The following is a 14,869-nucleotide window of genomic DNA, read 5'->3' as shown; positions in this document are numbered from 1 at the left end:
ACTTTGCCAACTTCCCAACTTGCAAGTAGAATTAATCAAGACGGGAGGTACCACTGCCTTGACTAACTACGACCACGGAGATTACCTGGCCAGTGAAGAAGAGAGAAGTACGAGGCCAGTTTTACTGGAAAGATATAGTCATAGTAGGCTTCCGGGTTAGACTCATGACCCTCCAAAAGCTTTCATAAGATCATGCGCCCTTCCAAGTCACCGTTCGACCAGACCCCTCCCCTCCTCCTGGTTATCACAGCGGGTGAGTGACCACCGGCGGGCGTTGGTTAGTGGTTAGTTAGGGAAACGGGGCCACAGAAAAGAAGGGAGCCCAGGTATGCACTTTTAATTCATCTAAATCTACACAAATTATCAGTCTTCAATTCCAGCAATCTCTTGTCAGTTTCCAAACAACTATAACAGTGGCAAAGAGGGATAACCCTGAAAGGAGAGTAAATTTAGATATAATTTTCAAAACATATTGTAGTGACAGAAAGAAATACCTCAAATCTATCAACAATCAACCTTACATTGTCCTAAATTAGAACAAAGTTTTGGTCACCATAAAATCTTGAGTAGCAGCATTTTCTTGCTGTTGTCTGCAAAACTGATAGCAACAAAGAATCGACTCTGGCGAAGGCATCAATATCTTGAAAATTTACAACTTGAAAGAGAAAAGTTAATGTGAACATTATTGCCTTAAAGAACACAGCAAATAAAAATAATTTTGGTAAAATAACTACCTTGCAACAGAAATTATTTTGCTTCAGAAGACATAAGGTTGTGGGCATGCATTATTGATTACACCATTTCATTTCTATTGTCACGAGCACCTAGTTGGCCAGGTAGGCCTACATGAAAACTTCAGCTGAAATTACCTGAAAACATTTAGTCAAGAATGCAGTAAGAATCATTAGCTAACGATTGTTTTATCTATTACTTAAAAACAGTTGACTTGTTATCCGATCTCCGCTGTTAAACTTATTTAAGTAACTTATGACGACGTGTAATGTGTAATGTCATGTCTGTCTGTGACTGACTGACAATGTGACAAACTTAAGATTCAAAACTCATTACTAGATGTCGCCAGTGTCGCCTATGTTGTTCTGACGTCGTGAAACGAGGAAAACATTGCGAAACAAATTGTGTTGCTAATTAATACTTATATTCCTGTGATTTAAAATACCAAATTGAACTTCGGATCATATGTAGGTTTATCTTGACCTAGTTTCCTTATTTTTATACTTTACCAACTTATTTCTTCAAATTCTAGATGCATACTGTCAGTCATTCCAACAGGTTGACTTATCGCTCAGTCAATTTCCATCCATTAGATCCTCATGCTGTCAAAAGCCAAAAACTCATGGTTGAAGTCAACATGAAGTGGAATACAAATGTGCCGAGATAAGGTATTTCCCCATTACTGCTACCAGACCATTACATTTCAGATTTTCATATAACATTGGTATTCTTGCTCATGAACCATAGGATCTTTTCTGAATCTCGCAATTTTGGTAGCGTACCCTGCAACAGTATGTTTTTTGTTATGGCTTTTCTACTTCTGTTTAGAAGGCCACCCAGCTGAAGGATAGGTAGAGTTTTATTTCTCATAGGTAAATTTGTGTAAATTTGTAAATAACGCAGAGAATTTCCTTGTCCCATTTCCACTTAGAGTTTCAGAGACATGAAGAGTGTGAAGTGAGACCTGCCATGTATGTTCATGTACCAGATCTGCTTGATGAAAGTCAAATGCCTTACTAAATTCATCACCCATATGATAAAGGTAAGCAACAATTCCACCCATCATCGCGCTACTGCAATACTTCATGACACTTTCTTTAGCATCAGGAAGTTTATCTCATCATGTGGAGTTATGCTGTTGGTTGCTGTGAATTCCATTTTTACGGTTTCTTCTCTCTTCCTGTTCTTATCATGAACATTTCAGTGTATTTCCTAGAAAAGGTAAAGATTGATATGCTTTATTCATTGTTATATTTTCATTAATGTAAAACATTTGTTTTTACAGAGCACGCAGTTTCTTTATGGAATCGTGTGGTCCTGACAAGGAGATTCTTGTGCCAATGCTGACTTTTGTCCATGACGGAAGAGGGACTTCCACCAACATCCTTATCTTCGCGACGCACGCTCATCTAGCTTCACTGCTTCTAAACACAATTTGTTGTACTTCACTGGCGAATTGGCGAGTTTCTGGACCATTTCATGTTCGATTCCGTCCGTTGTTACACACCTGCAGTCACTCGCCACGGGATTATGCCCAGGTACCCAACAATTGACTTATTTTCGTAGGTTATCTATCAATAATCTAGTTGCGTTAGCTGTGTAATAGTTTCCAAAATCAGGTCATTTTACGCGCCAACGAACTTTTACTTGGAAGTTTCTTTATTTACCGCTAGATGGCTTTTTGATCATTTGCAGCTGTCAAAACAGTCAGTTTCAGTTACTTTCAACATCTCTTTAAACATTTATTGGCAGTTATTTTGTTGAAATATTTAGTGATAACTGACGATTACTATGCCAGCAACAAAGCTCACTTGTTAAATTTTCGATATTTTGCTTTTTTTTTCTACTTCCGGTTTGCTCATTTCAGTCTGTAGTTCAGTAAATATTTATTTGAGGAGCAAAAGAACCACATATTCGTGATCCTCGTAAAATTTGTAGTAAAGTTCATGTTATATTTTTTACGTTTTCGTACTTCCGGTTTCGAAAATTTTCCTGAACTATAGTTCAGGAAAATTCTCGATTTTGGCCAAATTTTGGATTTCGTTTAAATCACATCTAATCGACCCCAAATTTCATGGAGATCACGAATATGTGGTTTAATTTGATGACAGCTCAATGGTTGAGGCGCTGTGGTTACTTCCGGTCTACTTCCGGAATTTTTTTTTAGACTAGCAAGTGAGCTTTGTTTTGTGTGTAGTTCTCAATATTGCAAGCTTGATTTTAAGTTAAAAAAATTGCATTTTTAAATCTTTGAGCTAAAAAACCAGTTCAATGTGCCTATATGTATTATGTAACTTTTATTGGCATGTCACTTAATAAGAATTCTTTTGTCTTTATTCAGGTAATGCAGAGGAGACGTCGAGAAGATGGATTTTCTCATCTTTAACAATCGTCACCGATCTCCGTCGGATGTTGCCCCTGCTCCTGGTGCGAACGAAACTCGGTGGAATCGCGACCGACACCGAGACTCGTCATCAACGTGGATCATCGTATTGTTGGTATTATTGTGTTTGTGTTTGTGTTAGTTAACCCGTTGGCTGCCACACCTTTGTTCTCCACTGCACGGGCCGCGCTGTTCGGTCTCGTGGTTTACAAGCCGCGGGGTCGGGGAGTCGCCAAGCCCAAACTTTGCCGCAAGGCAAGCCTGTAAAAAGGCAATGCACCTAAGTCCCCCCCTTTTCAGCACGGACTTGTCAGCAATGGCAAGTCCCACTTGGTCATGGATCCTTCAGACATGGCGCGTAGAGTAGTAGAGTGCAACCTACGGGTTGTATGGCGTGGCAGCCAACGGGTTAACTTAAGTGTATGCATGTATGTATATGTGACTGTAAAATGTGGTGGAATTGTGGGTGGAGGTGGGATAATAATGCAATTCCTTTCAAGCTTTTGTTCATTGTGTCTTAGTAATTACAGTTTTGAAGTTTTATTTAAGTTTTCTTACGCATGCGACTGATCAGCTCAAGACTCTCTAAATAAAATTCTATGAAAAACCAGACTTAATTCTTCATTCAATTCGTCAAAATACTAGAATATGTCCTTTTGCACAGCGACTAGAGAAATAGTCCCTACATTCGAAATAGGAAAGATCCAACAAAAAAACAGAAAACGTCGTAAGAGAAGTCGTACAAAATGATTACTCAGATGAAAAAATTTATTTTCTCACTGAAGAACAACAACAATTTCCAGTGACTAACTATTATTATATGGCAGAAAATCTGTACATAAAACATATTCGCAATTTCAGCCCTGGTATTTAGAAGCCTCCTTCTAGCAATCTGGAGACGCGTAGGTCTTGGTAGAATATTCAGGTGACTTATGCTGTGGTGGTGTAGTTACTATGGGTAGAGTAATACTTCGGAGATTCGGTGTAGTAGCTGGGTATAGCGTAGGTTATGGTGTAGTAAACTGGAGCTTCGGTGCAGTATTTCGGTTTAACGTAATACGAAGGGGCAGCGTAGGCAGCGGTTGAGTAGAAAGTTGTGGCTACGTAATACTTGACCGCATCAGTCGTGGTTGAGTAGCTGGAGCCTCGGTGTAGTAGCTGGAGCCTCGGTGTAGTAGCTGGAGCCTCGGTGTAGTAGCTGGAGCCTCGGTGTAGTAGCTGGAGCCTCGGTGTAGTAGCTGGAGCCTCGGTGTAGTAGCTGGAGCCTCGGTGTAGTAGCTGGAGCCTCGGTGTAGTAGCTGGAGCCTCGGTGTAGTAGCTGGAGCCTCGGTGTAGTAGCTGGAGCCTCGGTGTAGTAGCTGGGAGCAGATGTTAGTTGGGAGCCTAGGTATTGTAAGCTGGCGCAGCATACGTAGTTGTGGTACTCCGGTGCCTTCATGGTGTAATAATTCGGAGCCTCGGTGTAGTGCTTAACTCGTTGGTAGCTAGGGGAAGAATAATACTGCGGGCATTCAGCGTAGAAGCTCGGGGCTGCATAAATTGTGGTGTAATCTTCTGGAGCCCTGGTGGTGTAGTACCTGGGGGCCTCTGTGTAGTTACAGGTTGTTGCGCATGTTTTTGTTGATGCTCGTCATACCCAGGAGAAATCGTCATACCCGTCGATCCAACCATAAACGATGACATGTAACAGCAGCACAACGCCATAGTTAACTAGACAGTAAATTATTTTAGCATTATTATTATTCGACAATTACTGGCATATTAACAAACAGAAAAACAAAAGAAATTGATGCAAAACTTCATATAAAAAACAGAATATTTACCCATGATTGTGAACTGATAGTACGATGAAGAATGCAGTTGAAGAGTTGATGACGAATAGTCTGCAGTGCACTCACTGCAGTTGTTGCCGTGTCGGAGATGAGATGACCAATCGACTGATTTCTATTGCCTTTTCTCTCCTTTTATACGTCTAGAATATATAATTTAGATAATCAATAATTGGCATATTTAAACTCCATGCAACAGAATATTTACCCATGATATGTAGGTGAGCAGTACCCCGGTCCTGGGTAGTGTAGTACTTGGGAGCCTCGGTGTAGTAAGCTGGGGCAGTATACATAGTTGTGTAGTACTCCGGCGCCTTGTTGGTGCAGTACTCCTGTGCCTTAGTGTAGTACTCGACTCTTTGGTAGTGTGGCTCGGGGAAGAATAATACTGCGGAGATTCGGTGTAGTAACTCAGGACAGCATGAGTTGTGGTGTAATAATATGGAGCCTTGGTGGTGTAGTACTTGGGGGGCTCGTAGTAGTAACTGCTTGTGTAGTTAAGGCGGCGTTGCAGTTTGATATCCGCCATACCCAGGAGTCATCAGCACACCGGTGGTCGACCCAGCTATCAACGATACAACACCCAACGGCAGCAAGACGCCATAATCAACTAGACAATTACAAACTTTAAACATTGATATTCAATTAGGGTACTGGGATATTTACAAAGAGAATAATGTGAAATGATTCATAACTAAGAAACGAAACAGAATATTTACCCATGTTTGCGAATTAATTGTACAATGAAGAAGGCAGTTGTTGACGACTAGTGCACAGCAGTTCACGCCGTGACGGAGATGCTCACTCGACTGCGTTCCGTGGTCTTTTCTCTCGCCTTTTATACGACTTTTTCTCACCCCTCCTCTTAAGCCTTGCGGCTATTCTACCTTTTTGATAATGTTGCAACACGTGTCGTTCTCACCCAACCTCTACACCACTGTACGGATCTCACCCCACCTCTACACCACCGCATTGACAATTTTACGTAATGTTCCCACCGACCTTCGTTCGTGAAGGACATGCTTGCTTTCACGTACTTCCGGTCAAGATGCGGTACGAAATAAAAATTGTTTGTCGATCAAGATGAGATCTGATCCTGGAGCTGAGTGTTTAAGTTTGTTTGTCGTACTATGATTGAAAGGGTCATTTTGAATACTTTACCCAAAAACACAAATTATTTTTGGGGAAAAATAATTTATTTCTTTGGGTCACTTTGGGTAACAAACTAACAACACCAAAGGTGAATTTGATTCGCGCCCACCCTCCGAAATTTCATCGTCTCCAACTCTTCCACTCCCACAGAAATTCACCTACGGGTGTGTTGCAAAATAAAATGAAAAGGGTAGAAAAGTAGGGTAAGGTTAGAGTATATCGAGGGTAGAAATCTATTGTATCATAAAAGAAATATCTGGAAAACAAAGCGCAAATGAACTATTTTTCCACTAGAAAAGGAAAAACACAAAAGAAAATCCAGAAAAGAAAATAACCTTCACAAAAAGAAAAAAACAACTTTGTCTTGTTCGGACTTGTTGTGCAATTAAACGAATAGCGCGGAAATCTTTACTAAAACAACAAAAAACTCTCATCTAAAATGGAATGTTTTTTTGGAGTTGACGCCCCCTTGTGTGTATGTATAATTAGTGTGATTAAAATGTGAAGGATTTGAGGGTGGGGCAAATAAAAAGCAATCCTATATCATTCCATTTGATTTTGAACCATTTTTCTATTAGCAAAGTAATTTACACTGAAATTAAATGGTCATGGAAATTTTACATCAGCTGTCGCCTTCTAAGACGCAAAGTGTTATCATCTGGTGCAAAGTGTTATCATTAACAAATGCCTTTTTTTTAATTAAATGACACCTATTTGGTGTGTCGAATCTGTTCATATGGCATTATGCACAACGGAAATAACTCAGCAAAAACTAGACAAACGCAATCCAATTATCCAAATCGAATACATTACATTACGGAAACTGTTGGCATGACTACGATCAATGCACAGAACATCGTACATTTTAAGAAGAAATCGATGCTAATAGTTGATTTTAAAATGATTTTCGTCTACCGTACTGTAAATAAGCGCTTCTGAAGTAAGAAAGTCTATCGCGGTACTAAAAGAAGGATGAAATTAAGAGAAGTGGTAGCCATGCAATTTAAAATACTAGTGACTTACTCGACATTCTTTTGGGTCATTTTGCCTTTCACTGCGTTGTATATCTGAGACTTTATGGCGCCATTCTCGACTTTTATGTCCTAAAAAATGAAACACGGCATTACTAAAATATCTCACTTAAATAATTACTGGTTACAATTACATCAATCGTTAAGAAAACCAATTTCTGAAAACCTGTTAGTGTTACTCCTGGAAAGCGGGACTCAAATGAGGCATCGGAAGATGATGATGGCAATGGATCGGTTTTCTTAATATTTATCGCTGATGAACGCGTGCTCATTGCTTGATGTCCCTATTCAGAAAGAAAAAGATTTGAATTTCATTGTGGCCTTTAACATCAAACTGCAATAATCAGAAAATGTTTCTCACTTTACGCAATTTATTTCGAACTTGTAGCGTTTTAGGAGATTCTTTCTTGGTGACACGCGATGGGCCGGGTCGATTTTCTTGGTTGTGAATTTTTTCTCGCTCATCTTCTAGTATTGCCTCGTCATTTTGACATTGCTGTAGTGCAGTGGACACACGAACGACGAAACTTTCCCTGAAATGGGAGTTATCGCACAAAATCTGTGCCATTGCAGAATATAGTAAAGAGCCCGCAGAGGAAAACTGCCGATTTGTCAAGGACTGTTGATTTTTAATTTCATTCCATTGTTGCTCCAGCTCAGGGAGGCCTTCATACGTTTTTTCAAAGAAAGTCTGCATTAAACCGAGTTCAATATCGTGCATACACAACGCAACAATTTCCATATCTGTTTCTCTATGATAAGTCGGGGATTTGAGCGTTGATAAGAGTAGCTCGATATCTTGCATGTTTCCTCCAATCGGATGAACAATTCTACCTCCATTCGGCTGTTGAGTGGTGTTAACTTTCTGTTTCTTGTTTGGTAATTCCCGACTTCTTTTAAATGCAAAATCATTCGACTGTGGATCCTCATTAGAACGCTTGGAAAGATGCAGAGTAGTCGAACACGACGCTAGAGCGAGTCATACAATTAGAATTTTTAAATAAATAAAACGATTAAATTTATACGCACGGCGTGGTTCCGTCGGTTTTTCATCCTCGAATATTTCAATGGAGACTTCCATCAGATTGTCAGGAATGTTTGATGGTTCGAGTGTTTCACCGCTGTTACCGTTAAAAACGAAAGCAAATCCGGGGCTGCTCGCTTTACGTTGCTCTTCATCGTTCATGAACGAAACAAGGAATGCTAGTACGTTGCTACCGTATGCCTGGACGAGATCACGAGTCCTGAACTGGGATCCACAAACTTCTTCAGATCTCTCACTAGATCTTAAAAAGCAACTTTGAATAATCAATATTTTAATTGGCATTTGAAATAAATGTTTACAAGCCTATAAGCTTATTGATGTGATTAATAGTGGCACGCATATCTTCTTCCCGAGGAATGGGAGACACTTCGGCAGATTTTAGAGATTCCATCAGAGTAATGGTGGCACTGTTTGACACATCTCTTCGAGATATTTCCAACTGAAGCCATTTAATCCATTCAAGAATGACTTTGTGAGCAGATTGAATTTTACGACAATTATCCAGGGTGCTATCAACAGCTGAATTGGTTTCATTGACTATTGACATCAATAATGAAGACTGAGCATTATAAAACTCTTTGAAAGCCTGAACTTGATGCTGAGTTTTAAGACAAAGGCTGGATGCTGGTGAACTACACTCGCAGCACCACTTCTGTATCTTCCTGGAAAAAAAAAGAAAACTACAGAAAAGGAAACATTTGAATTTCTTCTTCCTTGATGTATTTACTTACAATTCTGTTTCTGCTTTTGTTTGAGCTTCCTTCACCACTTTCAAAAGACGCAAGGCCACATGATTTGTTATCAGTTCCTCACAGTTTCCAGGGGATAATACTGAAGGTGACCTACAAACAGGACAAAGTATTTCTTTTCCATTTCGTACAGCCAGATTCTAAATTCATTAATTTATAAACGGTAAGTGAAAAACTGTTTAATGAGTTTTGGGTAGAATTCAATACCTTAATGCAAAGAATACAGAAAAAATGGAGGCATTTTCCTAAATGTTTTGGTATCCGTTCATTTTCATCGAAGTTATGGAAGCAGATTTGACAAGAGACAAATTCTTCGTCTTCATAGGACAAGCTGCAAGTTTTCTCAACATTTCCATTTTTTGTATGCATCTTTTATAGTTTCATTCTCGAAACGTTTATGCTTATGGGGTAACTGAAGCTCGACGTGGAGAAAATAAATGAAATAATTAAAAGAAACGTGTTACTGTTTTTACAAGAAAAAAAACGTCTTGACTTCGGGATCAGCGTAGACAATATAGCGATTGGCCGGTTGGCGGTTGCCGATGCCCGATGGCGACTGTTGCCAGATTTTTACTCGGTGTCGTGAGTCTGTTTCATGACTCATTTTGAAGATAGAATTTCATACCATTCCGTTAATCTGATTAATTTTATTCGATTGAAAAAAGAATGCAAATTATCCAAAGCAGGTCGGTTCTAGAAGGAAACTGGCGCGCGGGGGCGGAGCATGGGAATGGGATTCGAATTCGATTCAAATGTCTTATTGGAAATGGATATTATACCGTAAAAAATTTGAAATAAAAACGAAGTGAATAATCAAAATTAATAAGAATTATAGAAAAAAGCAGAGCTGATAATTGGGAAAAAGCGGAAAAGTAAAAAAAGCAGCGTGCGACAGTTTTGTTTTAGATTTGGCAACGCTTTAGCTGACGAAATTGTTGACAAAGATAAAACTCATAAAAGCCGCAAACCAAAAAGGGAGTGACAGTTTTCTACAAGTATTTCTTTAGCATTTTCTTATTGCATTTAAACATAATTAAAATGGCCAAGAACACTTCAAGCTCTGCTTTTCGCAAAATTGATGTCGACCAGTACAACGAAGATAATTACAAAGAGGATGAGTGTGGCGAGTCACAATCACCTCCAGTCGGACCTGACGAAAAAGAGATTACCAACTTCCTCAATCAATATCCTTTTAACAAAAATGTGTTAATAATATTACTTAAATTTAAATTTCATATATTCCTTAACCTAATTTTTGTTTACGGGGAAGAGTGTTGAAGCCTTGAAGACAGTCCTTAGGAATGCTCCCATTTCGTCACGCAATCAAATGGTCAAAGTAAACTCGATGAATGTTCAAGTCATGTTTTCTACCTCATGTAATTGTAACATTGTTCCTGTAGGATGCTGCCTTAAATATTGTAATGCAAGTGCTTCTCTCTGTGAAGTCAACCCAGATAGAGGAAGCAGTTAATGCTCTTGACCGTGATCAGCTGGATATCCTTATGAAATACATTTACAGAGGCTTTGAAACTCCCTCAGAGGGCTCCAGTGGGCAGTTGTTGGCGTGGCACGAGAAGGTTCATGCTGTTGCTGGTGTTGGCTGCATTGTCAGAGTCCTTACCGACAAGAAGCGTGTCTGAACAAAATCATTCTTTCCACGTCTTTATATATAAAGCATTTTAATACATGTTCATCTTCCTTAACCAAATATCTTGTTAGCAGTCTTCTTTATTTTCGATGCAGTAAAAACACGGAAAAAAATTGCAATTTAGGTTTGTAATCGAAAAGAGGTGTATTTTGAAAAGCCCTCACTAGAGAAGCCAGAGTATGCAACACATACAAAATGAATCGATGTATAAATATATTGGCATTTGGTTGGCCAAAAGGAGGGGAAAGTAGAAAAGAAATGACCACTCGACCCTGTTTTGGGTTTTGGTAGGAAGGGCTTGAAACAAAAAAAGTTGAAAAAAGGAGAACCCACTTGGCAACACACACTCTTGACAGCGTAGCTGAGTTCAACTGGGTAAAATAGAAATTGTACATTGATAGAATATCTGGAATAAATTAATGGCCAAAAGAGTTTGTCTTGCTGCACAGCACAACGCCCTTCAAAGAGATTAAGGGACGCTCTCTTCCGCACTAAATTGGGGTGGGGGCAGGAGGATTTGAATAAAAATAATAATAATTAAAAAAAAACAAAACAACTTCAACATCTCGCAAAAACCGAAAAAACGATCAACGCCCGGATTTTCTGTTTTTATTCTCTATTTTGAGCGGCGTCCTTTTTAGGCTCCTCGACCTTTTTCTTCTCTTCCGTCTTCTTGTCTTCCGTCTTCTTGTCGGTGGTCTTTTTCTCGTCGGCTACGGGTTTCTTCTCATCGGCGACGGGTTTCTTGTCATCGGCGGCGGGTTTCTTCTCCTCATCGGCGGCGGCGGCAGCGACGACGGTTGCGACGACGGCCTTCTCAGCCTGGCGTTTCTTGTAGTCTTCGATGGTCTTTTGGGCGGCTTCACCGGTCTTCCTGAACCAAACTTCGTTGCGGCGGTTGAATATCCTCATGGGGGCATCGTATCCATTGCGGTAATAGCTCTGGTAGTCGGCCTCGGGCACCTTTTCCTTGAGCACTTTCTTCAGGCTGATGGCCTCCTCCTCCCAGGCAGTGTCGGTGATAAAGTAGCCGCTCACGCGTCTGTGCAAACACAAAAGAAAAACATGTAATAAGAAATGCCGGTTCGCAAAATAAAGAAATGCCCGCAGTTATATTTGATTTGAAATTCGTAAGTCTGTATGTACCTGGTGAGGATGACCATTTCGGGTTTCTCATCCAAGAAAACGGATGGGTTGTTGGGCTTGGGGGCAGCGGACTGGACCTTTTTGGGCAAGGTGAGGCAAGTCTCGTAGTAGGTGACATCATTGTCGCGTTGCTGGACGAAGGTGTTGACTGGAACAGTCAAATCAATTTCTTTCTCTGTTTGAAACAAAAGAATAAACAATTAACAAATTAGCCTTCAAAATAAATTTTCGAAAAATGAATCAATTACTGTCAGAGTTGTCTCCGGCAAAGTATCGGAAGAGGTCGACGAACATGCTGCGGGTGGGTGAGCTCTCAGTCTTGGGGACGGTGCGAGCAGTGCAGGCCCATTTGCTGGCGGGGTACAGACGCTCTTCGTAGTTCTGATACGGAAAATAAATAAAACATTTAGATTTTACCTCAATTAAAAAAGAAGAAAACAAAAATATCGGATTCATACCTCTCCGGCATCGCGGTTGGAGATGTTGGCCACTAGTTCGTAGTCGGCAGCCTCGAGGATGTCGGAGCGGACGAGGGAGAAGCTCTGCGAGACATAGCCCCACACCTGCGAGTGGACGGAGACGGCGCAGAGCGCAAGGACGAGGGCGATAGCACCCAATCGGCAAGACATTTTCTGGTTTGTTGTTGTTGGCTGCGTTTGCGGAATCAGCAAAAATTGAAAACTGCCTAGAAGAAGAATACAAGAAAATTCAGTCACTTCTTTTGTAGTTTAAAGTCAATAAGATGAAAAATAACACGCACAGAAGGGGGGAAAAGACGTCCGCAGTCGATGGAAATCAAGTGGTGAGTGACTTGACCATCCGGATCGTGACTGGGTCGTTAGGTTAAGAAAGAAGAAGAAGGAGGAGGGAGGTAGTAGGAGTTGGGGAGGAGGAACCGTTAGTTGGGTGGAAACCTGACCGTGACCTTGAACTCTTGGTGGTGGCTAACAACTACTACCTGTTCCTCATCCTACAACTCGCCTCCTCCTTGGGCAGCAGCAGCACCTACCCCGGGCTTTTCCATACATGGGCCATCCGAAGCGGATATGCCCGATGGCCCCATCGGGTGAATAGCACACACACAAGAGCAATGCCTACACCCACCTGGCCCTTTCTTTGGGCTCCCTCCCCCTTGAACGATTATTACACGAACCCAGAAAAAAGCTTGAAGGAGCCAGCGGATAAAGAAGAAGATGGGTAGGAGAGTCATTTGCAATTCAGGTCAACAAGTCTAGGTGCTCATTCCACGTTTCTTCCATCCATCCAGACACAAAAAGGTGGGAGAGAGATGGGGGGGTTCATTGCTACGACCGGACTAAAGGTACTCTACTCTCCTCCTTTTCTTTTGTGTTGGCATTTGGGGGCACGGTTTCAAGTTTCCATCACCAACCACCAACACATTCAAGATGGCTAAGAAGATTTCCGCGTTCTCTGAAGAAGAAGAAACCAACTCTCCTGGCCAACAAAATGGACTTTTTTCCTCCTTTTTTTAGAGGTCACGAGCGCATCGAAGAGATGCCCAGGATGAGCACAAGCGGAGGTCATTGAACCAACTCGGTCCGCTTTAGACATGGATGGACTTCATATTTTTGTGTTTCTTTTATCGACCCCCCCCCATCTCCTCCCCCCCACTTTTCGAATCCATTTAAAAGGCAACCAACAACAAAAAAAAGCCATTTCCTTTAAACGTATTAAATTTTGTTAACTATAAGGATAGATGCCTCCTTTTAACTTTCTTTGTCTACTGGTTACATAAGGGAAACATGCTACAACTACCGTTAGGTCTTTCAAATAGCCCGTGAAGGAGAAACTACCAACAATTTGAAAATCTGCGATAATTTTCTCAAAAGTTATTCAAAATTTTTCAAATAGAAAATGGGATGAAAAATTAAGCGAATTTCAAGGTGTTGGAAAGAATAGAAAAGAAATAGACCAAAAAATTTCAAAACGGAAAACTCACAGTGGAGAGTGTGTCCTGCTGTAGTTGATTGCAAGCTGATTGCACGGATTGTCACGGGCTAACGTTCAGCGACCAAATGAGCACCGGCGCTTAAATAGCCCCGGACCCAACTCCACGGCAAACGCCCGCCGGGGAAGGGGGGGACTTCATTTTCTTTCTTTCTTTTGGTTATTTCAGCAGATGTAGCAGCTGTATTGCATCGTGACGTCGTCGTCGGTTCGTCCGGGAGTCGGTGGGTGGTGCAAATAGTGGGGTGGCAGAAGAGGAGGAGGAGTTTACATTCACACAAGTGGCTTACCCTTAGCTAGCGCGCAAACACACACACAAAGAAACATTGAGAGTCTCAAGTGTGTGAGAAGGATGTACAAAAAAGCTTTAGGTCCCGTCATTCGTGAATATATGGGATCAAAAGGGGCCAGCCGAGAAAGAACGTCGTGCGTGCTCGAGACACACTTTTAAATTCCAGAACATCACGAAAACATTTCAAAAAAACGAACGAAAATGTTTTGACTCTTTCGCCGTCATCATCATCACGAAACTAAAAAAAAAATGAACAAGTACAAAATTAGTAACTTTATGTAAATGACTGTATAGTACTATGTCCCGAACTGTTGTTGTTCCTTCGGCGGCCTCTCGGTTGGCCTCATTTTCAATCTCTTTCCGAAGGGGCTTCAAAATGTTTGTGCCGTGCAGAGTCAGGAGAGGGGGGGGGGGGATGATGGTGCACCTGAGATTAGGTGCCTTTGGTGACCTGCTATCTTCTTTTCCTATAAAGTTAAAAAAAAAATAAAAAAATGTTTTTCTTTTCTTCTTCTTAACTTCGTGTTGGCTCCTCGGTCTGGGGAAGGAGAGATAACCAACGGTACCTTTCGGTTTCCCCTCCCTTCTTCTGCTGGCTTCCCGGTTCTTCCCATCTTCTCCTCCGTGCAGCATATTTTATTCTTTTTCTTTCTTTCGGACAGACTGGAAAGTTTTTCCGAGGCGATAACAGCAATTTACGATTAAAGGTCAACTTCATTGAGGTTAATCGTTATTGTGCAACGGCTGCACACCTCGCCAAACTTGCAAAAGGTCGATGGGGGGAAAAGATCACGCCAAAAATGTATACACACCGAGCGCAATTTTCACGGGAAATTAGACGCAATGGAATTCTGTGGCCTTTTTTCACCGCCGACCTCTCGTTCAAACTTGGAG

At 41.1% G+C, this 14,869-nt stretch overlaps 3 protein-coding genes and 2 long non-coding RNA genes across 11 annotated transcripts; 1 reads left to right on the top strand and 4 right to left on the bottom strand.

Moving 5' to 3' along the window:
• Positions 1 to 322: 322 nt before the first annotated feature.
• Positions 323 to 1,076, bottom strand: LOC124198741. Its single transcript, XR_006876694.1, has 4 exons — positions 932 to 1,076; positions 735 to 869; positions 495 to 655; positions 323 to 432 (listed from the first exon to the last, which is right to left on the bottom strand). It is a non-coding gene; the product is annotated as an uncharacterized LOC124198741 (long non-coding RNA).
• Positions 1,077 to 3,865: 2,789 nt separating this feature from the next.
• On the bottom strand, positions 3,866 to 5,797 carry LOC124198729. 2 transcript variants are annotated; one of them, XR_006876689.1, is made up of 4 exons: positions 5,664 to 5,797; positions 5,153 to 5,554; positions 4,939 to 5,087; positions 3,866 to 4,825 (listed from the first exon to the last, which is right to left on the bottom strand). It is a non-coding gene; the product is annotated as an uncharacterized LOC124198729 (long non-coding RNA). The 2 variants fall into 2 exon arrangements; XR_006876688.1 differs by having other exon boundaries at positions 5,153 to 5,569; positions 5,664 to 5,773.
• A 340-nt stretch (positions 5,798 to 6,137) lies between these two features.
• Positions 6,138 to 9,474, bottom strand: LOC124198727. Of its 4 annotated transcripts, none has more exons than XM_046594743.1 (8): positions 9,129 to 9,421; positions 8,904 to 9,061; positions 8,472 to 8,834; positions 8,157 to 8,413; positions 7,489 to 8,096; positions 7,294 to 7,411; positions 7,120 to 7,199; positions 6,138 to 6,254 (listed from the first exon to the last, which is right to left on the bottom strand). In XM_046594743.1, the coding sequence occupies exons 1-8, from the start codon at positions 9,288 to 9,290 to the stop codon at positions 6,153 to 6,155; spliced, it is 1,848 nt and encodes a 615-aa protein (XP_046450699.1). In that variant the 5' UTR covers positions 9,291 to 9,421; the 3' UTR covers positions 6,138 to 6,152. The 4 variants fall into 4 exon arrangements, with proteins under 4 accessions (XP_046450699.1, XP_046450701.1, XP_046450698.1 ...); XM_046594745.1 differs by having other exon boundaries at positions 6,236 to 6,254; positions 7,262 to 7,411; positions 9,129 to 9,419; XM_046594742.1 differs by lacking the exon at positions 6,138 to 6,254 and adding an exon at positions 6,648 to 7,057 and having other exon boundaries at positions 7,262 to 7,411; positions 9,129 to 9,474.
• Positions 9,475 to 9,840: 366 nt separating this feature from the next.
• Positions 9,841 to 10,629, top strand: LOC124197715 (actin-related protein 2/3 complex subunit 5-B-like). The gene is made up of 3 exons (XM_046593249.1): positions 9,841 to 10,105; positions 10,185 to 10,257; positions 10,322 to 10,629. Exons 1-3 carry the CDS (start codon positions 9,960 to 9,962, stop codon positions 10,559 to 10,561), a joined length of 459 nt encoding a protein of 152 aa, XP_046449205.1. The 5' UTR covers positions 9,841 to 9,959; the 3' UTR covers positions 10,562 to 10,629.
• Positions 10,630 to 10,688: 59 nt separating this feature from the next.
• LOC124197714 (heme-binding protein 2-like) lies at positions 10,689 to 14,363 on the bottom strand. 3 transcript variants are annotated; one of them, XM_046593245.1, is made up of 5 exons: positions 13,676 to 14,363; positions 12,174 to 12,400; positions 11,964 to 12,096; positions 11,716 to 11,890; positions 10,689 to 11,611 (listed from the first exon to the last, which is right to left on the bottom strand). In XM_046593245.1, the coding sequence occupies exons 2-5, from the start codon at positions 12,342 to 12,344 to the stop codon at positions 11,179 to 11,181; spliced, it is 912 nt and encodes a 303-aa protein (XP_046449201.1). In that variant the 5' UTR covers positions 12,345 to 12,400; positions 13,676 to 14,363; the 3' UTR covers positions 10,689 to 11,178. The 3 variants fall into 3 exon arrangements, with proteins under 3 accessions (XP_046449201.1, XP_046449204.1, XP_046449203.1); XM_046593248.1 differs by having other exon boundaries at positions 12,174 to 12,396; positions 13,676 to 13,806; XM_046593247.1 differs by having other exon boundaries at positions 12,476 to 13,737.
• Between the last annotated feature and the right edge of the window lie 506 nt (positions 14,364 to 14,869).

The sequence above is a fragment of the Daphnia pulex genome, chromosome 7, assembly GCF_021134715.1.
Source record: "Daphnia pulex isolate KAP4 chromosome 7, ASM2113471v1".
Lineage (NCBI taxonomy): Eukaryota > Metazoa > Arthropoda > Branchiopoda > Diplostraca > Daphniidae > Daphnia > Daphnia pulex.
Note: the sequence above shows the minus strand (reverse complement) of the source record. Positions and strands in the feature narration are given on the sequence as shown.

What these genes read in the sequence shown, in the direction of transcription:
- LOC124198727 (XM_046594742.1), bottom strand. Translation starts at nt 9,290, where the DNA reads ATGCATACAAAAAATGGAAATGTTGAGAAAACTTGCAGCTTGTCCTAT. An exon ending in TTCGAAATAAATTGCGTAAA is followed by an intron (nt 7,412 to 7,488) that starts GTGAGAAACATT and finishes CTTTCTGAATAG; the next exon opens with GGACATCAAGCAATGAGCAC. An exon ending in ATGACCCAAAAGAATGTCGA is followed by an intron (nt 7,058 to 7,119) that starts GTAAGTCACTAG and finishes TCCTTCTTTTAG; the next exon opens with TACCGCGATAGACTTTCTTA.
- LOC124197715 (XM_046593249.1), top strand. Translation starts at nt 9,960, where the DNA reads ATGGCCAAGAACACTTCAAGCTCTGCTTTTCGCAAAATTGATGTCGAC. An exon ending in ATTACCAACTTCCTCAATCA is followed by an intron (nt 10,106 to 10,184) that starts ATATCCTTTTAA and finishes ATTTTTGTTTAC; the next exon opens with GGGGAAGAGTGTTGAAGCCT. An exon ending in CACGCAATCAAATGGTCAAA is followed by an intron (nt 10,258 to 10,321) that starts GTAAACTCGATG and finishes TTGTTCCTGTAG; the next exon opens with GATGCTGCCTTAAATATTGT.
- LOC124197714 (XM_046593245.1), bottom strand. Translation starts at nt 12,344, where the DNA reads ATGTCTTGCCGATTGGGTGCTATCGCCCTCGTCCTTGCGCTCTGCGCC. An exon ending in CCAACCGCGATGCCGGAGAG is followed by an intron (nt 12,097 to 12,173) that starts GTATGAATCCGA and finishes TTTCCGTATCAG; the next exon opens with AACTACGAAGAGCGTCTGTA. An exon ending in TGCCGGAGACAACTCTGACA is followed by an intron (nt 11,891 to 11,963) that starts GTAATTGATTCA and finishes TGTTTCAAACAG; the next exon opens with AGAAAGAAATTGATTTGACT.